This window comes from Astyanax mexicanus, chromosome 1 (assembly GCF_023375975.1).
Source record: "Astyanax mexicanus isolate ESR-SI-001 chromosome 1, AstMex3_surface, whole genome shotgun sequence".
In the NCBI taxonomy this organism is placed as follows: domain Eukaryota; kingdom Metazoa; phylum Chordata; class Actinopteri; order Characiformes; family Acestrorhamphidae; genus Astyanax; species Astyanax mexicanus.
This window is the reverse complement of record NC_064408.1, coordinates 25,010,531-25,025,323: the sequence shown is the minus strand read 5'-3', so window position 1 is coordinate 25,025,323 and position 14,793 is coordinate 25,010,531. Positions and strand designations below refer to the sequence as shown.

The 14,793-nt window shown below is 36.9% G+C and overlaps 1 protein-coding gene across 1 annotated transcript in view; it reads right to left on the bottom strand.

Annotated features, from left to right (window-relative positions):
• The window catches only part of gnb2 (guanine nucleotide binding protein (G protein), beta polypeptide 2), a 411,910-nt gene that overhangs the window by 5,932 nt on the left and 391,185 nt on the right, over nt 1-14,793 (bottom strand). Inside the window, exons 2-7 of the mRNA XM_049475231.1 lie at nt 13,277-13,320; nt 6,687-6,777; nt 4,306-4,344; nt 4,104-4,210; nt 3,615-3,678; nt 17-179 (exon numbers count right to left, since the gene is read on the bottom strand). Of these exons, the coding sequence (XP_049331188.1) occupies nt 17-179; nt 3,615-3,678; nt 4,104-4,210; nt 4,306-4,344; nt 6,687-6,743 (430 nt within the window). The 5' untranslated portion in view covers nt 6,744-6,777; nt 13,277-13,320. The remainder of the gene's footprint in view (nt 1-16; nt 180-3,614; nt 3,679-4,103; nt 4,211-4,305; nt 4,345-6,686; nt 6,778-13,276; nt 13,321-14,793) is intronic.

Here is a 14,793-nt window from a genome sequence, read left to right as displayed (position 1 = left end):
GTGTGTGTGTGTGTACCTGTGTGTCCAGGTAGTTCTCGGCTGACTCTGACGTTGCCCTCGCGGGTCTTCAGGCTGTAGATGGAGCAGATGTTGTCCAGTCCACCGCAGGCTACGAAATTTCCGGATGGAGCGTAAGCACACGTCATCACCCATGACGACCGCAGCGGGATGGCGTGCATCTGCCCAATCAGATACATTTCAGTTATACAGACATAGCAGTTGTCCCCTACCTTGTTTGTAGAGAATCACTTCCTTGAACATTCTGGTACATTTTATGAGATCTCACTTACTATACTACTCGTCAATCACATGCTTTAACCAGCCGCCTTTAAAGTATGTGCTGCTTGTTTTTTTTATTTTTAACCATGAGACACAGAACATTTACCCTCTAAGGGCTTTTTTTATGCCTGGTTCACCATAGTATCTGTGATCCAAATCAGTTGTGATGAGCTGGTTTAATTCGAGTACTTCCCCCCCTCTGTTTGGTTTGTTTTCACTCAGGCACAAACCTAAACACACCACAGGGTTTAATACACTTTTTAACCAATACATTTCCATAATTTTTTCTTGACTTTACCATGCCTTCAAGGCCAATTTTCATGACCATAAGATTTTTAAGGCATCAGTGTAGACATGGACAATAAAAACAAAAATCAACTAAAGCTATAATTAAAATTGATTATAGTATGTCTAACATAAATCAGATAAAATGTTCACACAATCCTTAATAATAAAATGTGTGTCAGATCCTGAGCGCTCCATTGTGTAGGGCTAAATTAATGAGCTGACGTATTTGTTAGCTCAAAATAGAACATTTGTAGACTTGTAGAGAATTTTAATGACTTTTCCAAAACATTCTGGGTATTTTTACTTTTCTAAAACTTATCCAGGTCTGGAAATTGCTATTTTCAAAATTCATGACATTTCCAGGTTTTTCATGGCCATACAAACTCGAAACATTTTTTCCTTTTTTGGTTTGACATTTAAAGATAAATATTAGACAAAAGATCAACATTTCAGCTTTTATTTCCAGGTATTTTATCGGTACATATAGTGATCCGGACCAAATAGGGCTGGTGTGATAACCCTAAATACTTGTCATATGAACATCCTCCTCCCCAGACCTGGGGATAACACTAGAACAACCCCTACAGGGAATATACAGAATAAGTTTTCGGAACTACCATTTTCAGTTTCCAGCTAGAGTCATGTTGTGACTACCATGTTTTAGACTTCAGGCTTTGTCCCAAATCACACATCAACACACTTAATATTAGAGTATATTAAAATAGTGCACCACCATTAGGAGTGCATTCACATGGACTGGGGTCAATATGCTAACCCAATGAGTGTCAGTGAGATTCAAGGTCTTCATTGCAACCAAGCACAAGCACAAGCACTCCTCAATCACCAATCAACTGTCTGAAACCACAAACCAACTGATTTGACAACAGGAACTGAGGGTGTTTCTCACTGACTGGAACAAAAACTCAATACTGGTATTGCAAATAAAAAAAGTGATACAGAAATTGAAATACAGAAGTGTGTGGATTGGGACAGAGTGAAACAAATATGACTACTGTGCACGCACACACTGCAATGCCAATGTTTAGATGATATATTATTGTGCAGCTGTACTTTGAGGCTAAATGTGTTGTGCATCAATCTACATCCTGGGCTGGTGTGGCTGCATTTTTTTTGTCAGGTACTTTAAACAACAATCTGCACACAGGATTTCACTGTATTGATTCACTGATATACAAATCATTCATTGGTTCACAGCCTGCTGTAGACTGCAAACATTTGGGCTTTTCATTAAAAGATGAACGCGTCAGCTTTTATTTCTATCTGGATCTGATACACATTTCAGAAGAGATCAACTTCCATTTTTTTCTTGTGATGAAAAGTATTGGAACAGATTACTTAAACAGATTAAAATGAGTAAGACTTAATATTTAGTTGCAAATCCTTTGTTTGCATTAACTGCATCAAGCCTGTGACGGGGATATCGCTAAGCTTCTGCACTCTTCTTTTATTTTTTTGCTGCATGATGAAAGACCTTGCATCAGTTCATTGTACCACTGTCATCATTATTCGTACAGATAAACACCTGGAAATAAAAGCTGAAATGCTGATCTTTCATCTCATATTCACCTTTTAAATGTCAAACACAAATGTTTTCATTCTTCAGCACAAAAGAGGACTGGTCTCCCTGTTCCAATACTTTTAGAGGGGAATGTAAATGAATACACTGTGATAAAGTGACCGAACCACCACTTAATTTATACTCCTATTTCAGATTTAAAAAAGTTAGCCAAACACTGTCTGAAGTCATTAAAATGTCGCTAAATGACAAAATGTTGCTAGATTCATTACTAATCAATTATAAATTATTCTAGGAACAAAATTGCACAATTAGGATCAGTTACACCTATACATAGTATAAATGCCATTTTGCAACTAAAAATCCATTCTGAGATGAATGATTACAGGTCACAGCATCCAATACAACAAAATATGGCACAATAAGACAATAAGACCTTTCTGAAACGATTAAACCTTTTTTCATGTAGCCTCTAATTTGCGAGTTCAAAACCTTCCTTGTAAAAAGGAAGTATACTTAAAAGTATTAAAAGTATGTTCAAATTAGGTAAAGAATACTAAAAGTGCATTTTCAATTTAATATACTTTATGAAAATACACATTAAATATACTTTCTCTGTATTTCAATAATATGTATTTTTAAGCAATATGCTTTAAATTATATATATATATATATATATATATATATATATATATATATATTAAATATGTATATACATACATGTATTTAATCCTGCTTAAAGTGCACTTTAGTTTATTTCTTTCCAGTAGCATTAAGATGTACACATGTGCATCAATATGCAAAGTAGTAAATTTACAATATACACTTACATATATACTTACAAGTGTATTAAATATTTAAATTTACTTAAGTTCACAGAAGTTGTAGGAAAAATTGTAATTTTAAAAGTATGTACTTCTCCGTGTTCAGTATACTTTAAAAAAATATGTTTCTTCTATAAGGAACGCCATCAGCTTATGGCTATGTGGGAAAAGAACGACGAGACGGGAAAAAAACCTAGGGGTGAAGTTTGGACAGCCTCAGCTTGCAGTCAAATCCCAGCCCCACCTCTTATATAAGTGGAGTGAGTAAGGAGAAATGCCAAAGTAGAGGGTTGCGAAACTCATTATAACACGTGAAGAGGTCCAGGGGATGTATAGGATGTTAGATTGGAAAGGGGAGGAGCTTCAGGCAATTTCCTCCTCCCGAAATTTAGTTATTTCATAACAACACTTTACATTACAACTGTGCTCAATTCATACATTAGCATTACATTTTATACTCAACCAACTCAAAGATCCTGCTATTGAACACTTACTATTATTCGAAAAATTGCAATGCTACAAGCAATTCTGCCCTCTAAATTGTAACATCAGTAAGTGATCAATGGCAGTATTTCAGGATACATCTGTTTTTGCTCAGTAATCTAATAATTTCATACATTCACTCAGCTCATATCACGCTGATATAGAAACACAGCGTATTTTGTGGTATAATATTCTTTATATACCTTGTTAGTAGTGTAGCTATCCCAGATGATCAGTTTGCCATCTTGTGAGGCGCTGACCAGGAGCCTGAACAGCGCAGAGAAATGGACAGAAAAGAGCATGACATACACCGCATAGTTTTCTCGTGACTCATGTCTACTGCTGCCCTCTTGTGGATGAAGGCAAAATTACAATGTGCAAAGCCAAGAATATATGATCAAATGTTTTGGTACCATTTAGAATTATAAAAAAAAAAAAAGAAAAAACACAAATGTGACTATTTACACTATATGAAAATACAGACAGTAAAAACAATACTATAATATGCAGTAATATAATACTATAACAGGTTCTAACATTGCAAAATCAATACAGCTGAACTGCACTGATCAATGTCTTTTTTCACCTCTGCTTTTTATAGCATGATGAAAGACAATCTTCAGTAGTAAAAAGCCCAGTAACAGAGCATTCCTACAACAGACATGTATGTGTGGAGGATGTGTGTGCTGTACCTGGAGTCTGTGCCCCAGTGCATGGCATAGATTTTAGCCAGGTGACCTCGCAAAGTACGCCTTGTTCGCATCTGAATCCTACCCACTGGGTCCAGCCCTGCTGTTATCTACAAACACACACAAAATACATAATTATAATGAAATTACCCAACTTATGTATCCTGCCCTCTGTATGCATCATATTCATATATGCATGTTCTACCTGGGTGAGGGTGGAGTCCCCACATGCTTTTCTTGCATCCTGCAACAAAATAGTAAAGAGTAAAAATCACCACAAGCCAACTCACCCACACACACACACACACACACACACACACACACACACACGAGCACACATGATAGCCTACATTAAACTGCCAGATTTCATTTAGCTGTAAAGTATGTAAATTATTATACACCAAATAATAAACTATACAGAAGGTACTATGAGAGAGACTAAAATGTTGTGCTATGGGGAATTACTACAACAGTTATGATCTGCTTAAAGATATTGTAAGAATTAACATGCAGAGCTTTAAGACCTTAAATAATGCAAAGACAACAAGTTCATATACATAACGTTTTAATGCTTCAGAAATCAATATTTGGTGGTATAACCCTGGTTTTAATCACAGCTTTGATGCATCCTGGCATTTTATCCTCCACCAGTCTTACACTCTGCTTTTGGATAACTTTATGCCACTCCTGGTTCAAATATTCAAGCGGTTCAGCTTGGTTTAATGGCTTGTGATCATCTATCTTCCTCTTAATTCTATTCCAGAGGTTTTTAATTAGGTAAAAATCAAAGAAACCCATCTTATGAGTTACTATAAGAGTTCTGGAAAGGGTACTGAAATAGATAGGGATTTACTATGAAGGTTATGGGACACTTTGAAAGGGATAATTTAAGAATAATGTAATACTGAGATTCACTGTAAGAGTTATAAAGAGCTGTAAGAGACACTGTAAAAACTGAGTTACTGAGAGAGATATTGTAAGAACCAAGAAAACAGAGATACTATAAAAGCTGAGGTACTGATGTAAGGTTAGAGATTCTGTAAGAAGTAAGATACTGTGAGGTTTGAGAGATACTGTAAGAGGCAAGGTAAGATAAAGATACATAAGGCATTCTGTAACATATGCATTGTGAGATACACAGTAAAAGGTACTGATGCACTGGTAGATATATTGCATGAACTGAGATGAGAAAGATACTGTAGGAATTATGAAGTTAGCTTAAGATATTGTAAGAACTGAGATACTGTAAGAGATGACAGAGATGTAAGTGTAATGAAGTACTGTGAGAGCCAATGGTAAGAATTAAGATACTGGGAGAGCTACTGCATAAGTTGAGATGGGAGAGATACTGTAATGAGTTACTGTGAGACATTATGAGAATTGTGAGATGCTGTGAGATACAGTGTTGAGGTACTGTCACAGATATGGTAATAAGGTACTGTGAGAGATACTGTAAGTACCAACATAATGAGGTAATAATTGAGATGTTGTAAGAAGTGGTATCAGAACTGAGATCTTGTGAGAGATACTGTAAGAACTAAGATGAGAAAGGTACTGTCAGAATGATGAGACACTGCTACACAACAACAGTTAACAGCTGATGTAATGTGAGATACAATGTAAGAAATTAGATATTGTAAGATTCTATAAGAACTGAGACGAGGGAGATCCTGTAATAGAGAAATATTGTAAGAACTGAGATATTGTGAGTTAAGGTATAGTGAGTAATACTGTTAGAATTTAGATAAAAGAGATCCTGTAATAGTTATAAGGTACTATGATTTTTTTTTTTAAGAATCATGACATTTCGTAACAATTACTGTAAGAATTCTGAAGTACTGTGAGATATGCTGTAAAATATGTAATATACAATGTAAAAGTTTCCAGGTACAATGAGAAATAATGTAAGAATTATACATTATTAAGAGATATTAAACGTTATTAGGTACTGTTAGGGATTTTAAGGAATTTTAAGTCAACAAAAGTTACAATTAACTCTTATAAACAATTAATGGTTAATAACCTAGTTTTAAAATTACCATTTTATAGCATGTTAAATATCTTACAATGCTTTCTGATCTGACTGACCAACCTGATCTTTCAGCTAGCTCCCATTTACTTTAAAACACTGATGGGAAATCACTGAATATTTGTTGTGTGTCTAGTGGTTCACATTCTCAACAGCTTTTCTGGTGAATACTGCTGAGAAATAGCTATTTAATAAAATGACGATTTATTTTCACTATATATTTTTTTGGCTGATCACCAATCCAGGACATTACTAGCTGTGTAATGAGATATGGTGAGAGATAGAAGAAGACGTACTGTTAAAATGCTGAAGCTGTATGTTGAAGTCTATTTTGTGAAAAGGTTAATTATTTGAATAATTGTAAATGTTGAAATAGCCACTGTAATTAATCTTTAAACAGGCCTTTTGCCATCATTTTGTAAAACAAAAAGTACCTCCACAATAGCAGCTGTTGCTACAAGAGACAGGTCGTTTGAGTTGTAAGTTGAGAATGCTTAGTAACTATGGTTGACTCTGGTAATTATGAAGTATATGAATTATTATGAAGATGTTCTTACTCGTATCTGGTTCTTCAACTGCTCAGCCTCCTGCCGAAGCTGCTCCAGCTCACTCATCTTGAAAATAACTTTGACTTTCAACCTTAGCCACCTGTAAAGACAGACAACATGGCACTGTCATTTAATTGACCATTAGATACACAGATAAAGTCAGACATTTTATATTAAAGGTCACTTTCCGCGAAAATCCGATTTTTCTTGTTTTTTGTGGAATACAGTAGGTCTCTCCGAGTTGAATGTGTACACCTGCACATTAAACTGTTTTGCAGCCCCCATTGTCTGCAGGAGCTAAGCAAAGAAATCCCCCCTCCCCCCCTCCGAAAAACGGGTGAATTTTGAATTATCTTTCTGCCTACGTAGGCAGAAACTCACAGACCAGCCCACCTTGGCTCGAGAAACTCCCAGAGGCGGAGCTGAAGCGAGGCAACATCACCGCTCATCAGTTAGGAGGTGGGAGGCAGTGAGCGGCGTAGGGGCGTCGCAGTGCTCCTAGCCAATCAGAGGAGAGATATTTGCATGCTGTTTGCATGTATGAATATTCATGAGCAAAGCTGGAATCCGGTCATTTTGGACACACCCCTAAAACAGTCCATTAAAAAAGAGCTATACAGAGACACCTGAGCACTTTTTTTTTACAAAAACGGCTCACATGTCATTCATTCATACTAGAGACCACAACTAGACATTTTAAAATGAAAGAAAAAACGACGGAAGGTGACCTTTAATATCATATTAACTTACACATGCAGTAAAGCCATACAGGAGCTAAGACTACTATTACTTGTCACTAGAAGATAAAACAATGTGTTTTCATTGTTTATTTATGCATAGACATTAATATAATGATCATAATGCTTATAGCCAGCACCATACTGTAAACTGCCATTGAGAATAATCTGTGTTTGTAGTGGAGGGACAGCAGAGATCACTTTAATCTGCTGTAATCTGGATAAGAGCGTAATCCAGTGTAACCAGATCCAGCAGTAATTTACAGGGCCAAAACAGGATTAGGACTGTTGTAAGATGAGATAAATATGCTATAAGATTTATCTAGACTTTTTAAACTTTAAACGCATATTTGTAGAATAAGATACAACACAAGATACATTATAGAAACAAAAAAGTATTAGGACACCTCATTAATAGTTTCTTTTGAAATCCAGGCTATTTAAAAACAGTTAATACAGCTTTTGTTGGAAAAACTGTCTCTACTGTCTCTACATGTTTTTAATGTTCAAGGAGTCTTATTCTATTTGAAATAATTCTCTACATGAAATAGATGAGCTGTGAATGTGCATCTGCACATCTATTTCAGCAATGGCTTCAACATAAAAGGGTGCTGAAATTGGGCTTAGAACAGGTCAATAAATACAGTATTAGAACGTCTGTGAGTGCATCATCATAACATCATCAAACAGTTGCACCATTATATTAATCTTATAAACACTGCACTATTTTATCTTTCCTATTATCATGTGATCTTATCATGTGGTCACTTACATTATCATTTCATCTACCTTTAACGGTCTATCTGCCACCAGTTCAACCAGTTTTGTGTTTGTTCAAGCTAGACTCTTGACAGTATCAGACTAAATTAATTCAATTTTTTGCTCTGGTATCCAATCCAACATTTTCTACTGATAGTGGTTCAAAACAGACACCATATAGACAACAGACTAATGTTCATTCATGTTTCCCTACTTTTCTTTCTGATGTAGTTTTATACCACGTGAAAGTACGTGCAAGGTCACTTTGTGTGATTCTGTTTTATTTCAGGCACAAATGTCATTAAAATAGTTGTAAAATAAAGAAAACACATGGCAGCAGACATCTTAACTAGTGCTTTTATTGGATGTTTACTGGACTTTTTGGATCTCCTGAGTTGTAGCACGTAAACACATTCAAATAAGGCTACCTATTTTGCATGTGTTTGTGGGTGCATTCAAATAACCGAACAGTTACTGTCCTGCATGCTGTGAATGACCTAGATTTGCATATTTCCCGTTAACAGGTGCGCAGTGCAGTAAGAGAGTTACACCGAGATTCTGAGAAGCCATACATCCCTCAGACGAGTGCTTTGCATTTGAACTGAGCTAAACGGAACAAGTGAATCCTGATGTTACAATGAATAACAGGTTAGGAACCTGCCAGGGACTTTCAGCACACAAATGTCAAACAACAGTGCTCAATAGATGTGGTTGATCCCTGGTGGTGATAGTGAAAGATGGCCACCTTACCCATCTGTTCAAACACACACGCCCAAATTTAAACAGCAGAACATTTTCCATAAGACCGCTATTATACTGCATTGAACAGATATTGTATATTAGGAAAATAATCACCAACAAATAATATTAAATGACAATCCCCAGTTCCCAGCACAGCAACTGTTTTTGTACTTTGAGTACCTGCTGCTTGAAATCTAAAAATGTTTCAGCTGAAAACTAATTTTAAAAAATGGCTGTTAAAAACAGTTAATAGTTAATAGGAAGACAGGGAAAAGTAGGAGGAGAAAAGGGCAGACTAAACTACCTTAAGTGTAACGTTTGGATAGGTTAAAATAGATTAAGTTAAATTAGATTAATTTAGTGTTCACGGTTAAAAGGTTGACAGTACTACATTAATGCCAATCCTATTTTAACCCTCGCCCCTACTACTCAGCCCTAACCCTCTGCTTTGTATGTTAATAGATCGGGGTAGTGTCTCCCAATTTTTTTGTAGGCTCGAGGGGTAGGTTGATGTGTTAGGGGAATATGGCCTATAAGTAAGACTATGAGATATCAATCGCAGGATGGCGGCACAAGCATTGAAAATTATAATAACCACTAACTATACTGACATACTTTATTGTGTAGTTTGAATGTTTGTCTATGGCAAATTTCTTTATACCAAGCATAAAAAAATCGCTAGTAGTACGTCCCGGTATCTAGCTAGATAGCAAAATTTCCCGTTCTGCCTCAAAAAGCTAGCGAGAAGCTAACTTCATCCTCCTAGAACCGAGAAACAATGGTAGAAAATTTACATTTAGGGCACACGTTCCTGAACTTTACCGCTCTATTGCTATAACAACAGACGGAAAAGGTCGCCCTACAAAGCCCCGCTAGCTAGTAGCCTGGTACTAAAGCACTGTTATTTATTTTATTTATTTATTTTCACAACATATCAGGTTCTTGAAGGGTTGTCCCATTTCTATGGGGATAATTTGAATCATATTCAATTATAACACAGTTTTGAGGGGAAGGGTCACACTCAAAAACAAAGAGTAAGGGTAGAAATTGGATTGGGCCTAAATAAAAGCATTAGCAAGAACAGAGAAAGCCACAGTTTTTTGGTTGTACTAGGATGACTTTTGGTTGTCTTGGAGAGAGACACATGGTTGGTCAGTGTTTTAGGTCCTAATTATATCCATGAAATGCTTAGTAAAATTTGTAAATGTTAATAGCAAAATGTTCTTAGATTGCCCTCCCCTAGCTTTAACATGTCTCAGATGACCTTCTGAAGAAGTTTGAGTGATCAGATTGGCATTCCAATTTTATGCATGTTGGGTGCATTTACACGGCTTGGCCTTATCGAGAAATAACCCTGATACTTAAGATGCATGAAGTGGCCAGGTGTAAACGTGGTGGACCAGTATACAACAGAATACCCACCATATGTTCAGAAAACATATACTGAAAACAATATGCTGGTATACACCATTTACAAAGAACAATTCATTCTGTTTAACTAGATACATTGCAGCATAGAAATAGACAAAGTCAGGTTTAAAATTTGTAACTACGACCGTATTTTTTCTTTTGGGTATTGGGGTTAGATGATGATTTAATATCTTTCACAGTTCAATATTCTTTCCTGTATAATTAATTGTTCTGTCCTGTGTTCCACGCTTTGCAGGTGAGTCCCCTCAAACTAAAGGAGTCTAACTTCTAGTCTAGATATCGCTGATACAGGAACTGTCTTTAAATCATGCTTGTTTTCAATGGCTTAAAATGACAGCCGCACAGTAATGTGACATAGGGGTGGGCGATATGGCTCTAAAATAATATCACGATATTTCAGGGTATTTTTGCAATAACGATATACTTGGCGATATAGGAAAACTAAAATAATTCATTCATTTCAGGAATATAGTATAATAGTATAACAGTATAATCATAATGGGGCAAAATAAATAATATAGCATAAAATAATATAATGCAGCAAATAATATTGCAGAATATTGCATGCATATATACTGCAAACTAAAACAATTGTACAATTAATAAACCTAAAGCTTCGCAGTAAATAATAGACTACTTTTAAGACAAAACAGCCCTATTATCAAGATATGGGTTTTTCATATCATGATATTTCTGTGTCACGATATATTGTATACGATATAATATTGCCCACCCCTACTGTGACATGATGCTGGGTCCAGAATCGTAAACTCATCTTTTTAGTAGGTAAAAAGAATAGGCTGGACAGTTTAGGTCAGGTTTTTTTCTTTCTGGATCATATCAGTTTTTAAAAAGGCTTAAGAAACCAATTCTGAAAGCAAATGTCCAGTATAACAGTCCAAGCAGACCCCACAGTGCCATTGTGGCCACATCCTTCTGCAGTGAAAAGGCCAGCCAGGCTGGCCGCACCCCTCCAGGCACATTCTCAATTCTGTGGGCATCTCATGGCAGAACGAGCTGGAAAACGTGGCCCGCGTCTCTAAAAATACCATCTGTATTATGGTGAATGTTTAAATCGTTCAGTCTGGCCTTGAGCAAATTGATGATAATGCTTCTGTAAATGTACATCTATTTAGGAATGCTTTCCTGGTCAAAAAAACTATAGCATTTGAATCATTATCCCTGACATTGTAAGATATTTGATGCTTATATTCATATTTGGTTCTAGCTGCTACTTCACACAACCCTAGTATTAGTTTAAGTCTAATTATAGCAGTGTTTTAATTACTCACTAGTATGCACCATCCCTATTGATTTCCATCACAACTCCAACACAGGGTAGCCTAAATAGCTAGCTAAATAAATAAAAAATATTTGAATATAGGCAGCCTCCACCTTGGCCAGCTGTGTCTGTTGGTATAGTTGTCAGTATTGACATTTATTGGTACATATGAAGCCTTTATAACACCATATGCCATATGGTTGCCAACTAAAGGTCCTCAAGCCAGATGATGAATAGGATGGGTAAGATCATTTAGAAATCAGCTGAAACTCTTAACACACATTAGACAACTTTACAAGCTATATGAAGATGGAGGGTGAAACTGATGGAGGGTGAAACTGATAATCTAGAGTATGATTTTATATACTCCTGCCTCCAATTATTATGGCATCAGAATTTTTTGTCATCCAATTTGTATTCTTCTTAATCCATCATCATCTTTTTTCTGCTGGATTTTCACCTTTCAAATATCAGTACAGGTGCACTTGTTCATCTGCTACACTTATATTCATTCCTTTTTGACCTAATCCACAGCTGTACTGACCCACACTAATGCATTTGTCATATTGTGACATCCCTCATTCCATTCACTAGCATAGTCATTTCCACACACGCCCAAGCCATAGTGTGTGTCCTAACCTCCACCATACTGCTAGTTGGCTTTAGGGCAGGTAACTAGTTAGCTAGCTTAAGTGGGGTCCAATCCACAGTCATACTAACCCCACAACAATCCTATTTCATCATTTTGTTTGAGCAACCATTCTGTGTTTCCTCCAGGAAATATTTTAGTATAATATACAGCTCTGGAGACCACCTTAGTGTCTGAATCAGTTACTCTGATCTTGCTATTTATAGGTATTTGTTTGAGTAAAACGTTGTTGCTTTATTCTATAAACTACAGACAGCATTTTTCCCTAAATTCCAAATAGATATATTGTCAGTTAGACCATTTATTAGAAAAGGAGAAATGGATAAAATAACAAAAAAGATGCAGAGCTTTCAGACCTCAAATAACGCAAAGACAACAACACGCTCATATCACAACTTTTAAGAGTTCAAGAATTTGGAAGTATTTGGTGGAATAACCCTGTTTTTTAATCACAGTTTTTATGCATCTTGGCATGTTCTCCTCCACCAGTTTCACACACTGCTTTTGGATAACTTTAAGCCTCTCCTGGTGCAAAAAAAATAAGCATGGCTTTGATAGTTTTTGATCTCTTTTCCCCCAGAGCTGTAGGTTAGCTTTCTAGCTAAATTAATTATTAGTTGGTTTCATTTACATACAAATATACACACATATATCCATCTTATATTCTCATCTTGCTAGCTAGCTTTTTTTCGGAATATCTGTCAGTTGTGCAAACGGAGGAAGCTGAAATTAGCTAGTTAGCGTTTTGGGTGGAATTTGTCTATTCCACCTTAAATGCTGCAGCCTGCAGGCGCCAGAATGTGGATCACTGCTGCACCATTTAAGGTGGAACTGTCAATTCGAATCAGAAACGGGAGAAAATGACGACAAACACTTATTTGTTATAGATATACAGTACAAAATACACATAACACACATTTTACAGCACTGTAACCGTTCTAATGGAGCTAGACTAACGTTACGTGAGCTTTTTTACATGGACAAAAACAACATAACCTACCTGTTTTGTTCGCCTCCTCCGGCCTCAGTAGTTAGGAAGACTAGGTTAGCTGCTACTGAGAGAGAGCTGTGAGGAAGGCTTGAGGAAGCGCTGCAGTCTTTGCTTTCTCTCCCAGAAAAAAAGTCTTCAGAAGATGTGAGCAGACATAATGGCAGCTGGGGGATCAGGCCTCAAAATAAAGGGTTCAAAATGAAGGCCGGGGACTTCATTTCTCCAGCAGAGAGTCGTTTTTTACTGTTACTGCGGTGTGAACGGCAGGTTTTTCCTCGTTTCCTGAACCACTGGCGTTTTTTCGCTAGCTAGGTTAACTAGTTAACTAGATGGCACACGGTCGGTTTGATAGCTAGTGGGAAGAAATAACACGATATAAAGCTGTCCAATATTTCGTTTTGGTCCTTTTTCAGTCTCTGACGGGGTTTTTTTTTCGGCTTTTTTGTGCCTCTTTCCTCGTTCCCTTCCTTCCTCCCCTGCTCGTCGTCCTCCTCCTCCTCCTTCTCTCCTCGTCTTCTCCTCGCCTCGATTTGACCGTTGGAACGTCGTTGAAAAAGAAGAGAAGCGAAATAGTTAGCTATTAGCTAGCTAAATCAGTAGCTCCTGTACAATAAAGCAAAATTAATAATAGCTACTGTAGGTTACAGGCTAGTCCAGCTAAACCCTTACTAGCTAGCAAAATGACTTGGCTATCTAACCTAGCTTTATCTATCTGGCCGGTGTCACCACCAAGCCACCACCATCACCATCACAGCAGCTACGAATCTGGCCCTTCAAACTTGCTAACGTCAAAACGGAGAGCCTGGATTTCAAACAAGAAAATTTAGCTAGCTATATAAATATATATTCACTATATATATATTTTTTATCAAGGTGCTGCTGCTCCCGAAATCGTGAAATCGTTCGCTAAGCAAAAAAAAGCCTAACATCTCATATGCAAGACTCAACCACACCCATTTTATGGAGACTGTACCATTCAACTGAACACCCCCGTTAAAAAGGGGTCACACTGTGGAGGCGTTTGACAGCTGTTTGGCTAAGTTAGCTTTAAATAGGTTATAACCGCTAAAGTAAAATATTTAATGGTAAAATTAGAAAGATAACCTGCTTAGAAACCAAATCACAATATGAACACATTAGTCTCTAAATGGTCGCGCCGTACTGTATTGCTATCAGGCAATATTTTCCCACCTGTATTCCGACAAGCCGGCCAGCTAGCAGTGCCTGTCCCTGCGCAGGGGGCGGGGCTTGTTGGAAAACGGGTGGAGAAAAAATATATATACTATAATCCAGTCTCCATCTGGATTTAACTAAGCAAATGATTTAGGGTTGGTGCAGTTGGTTAGGTTTAGGTTCAGCAACAGTATGTGATGAAAGCTGAAAGCTGACTACCTGAATATACTGAACATAGACCATCCATGGCTTTTTTCTTTCTTACTTCCAAGATGACAATTCCAGGATTCATGTGGCTGGAATAATGAAAGAGTGATTCAGGGAGCATGAGATCATCATTTTCACACATGGAT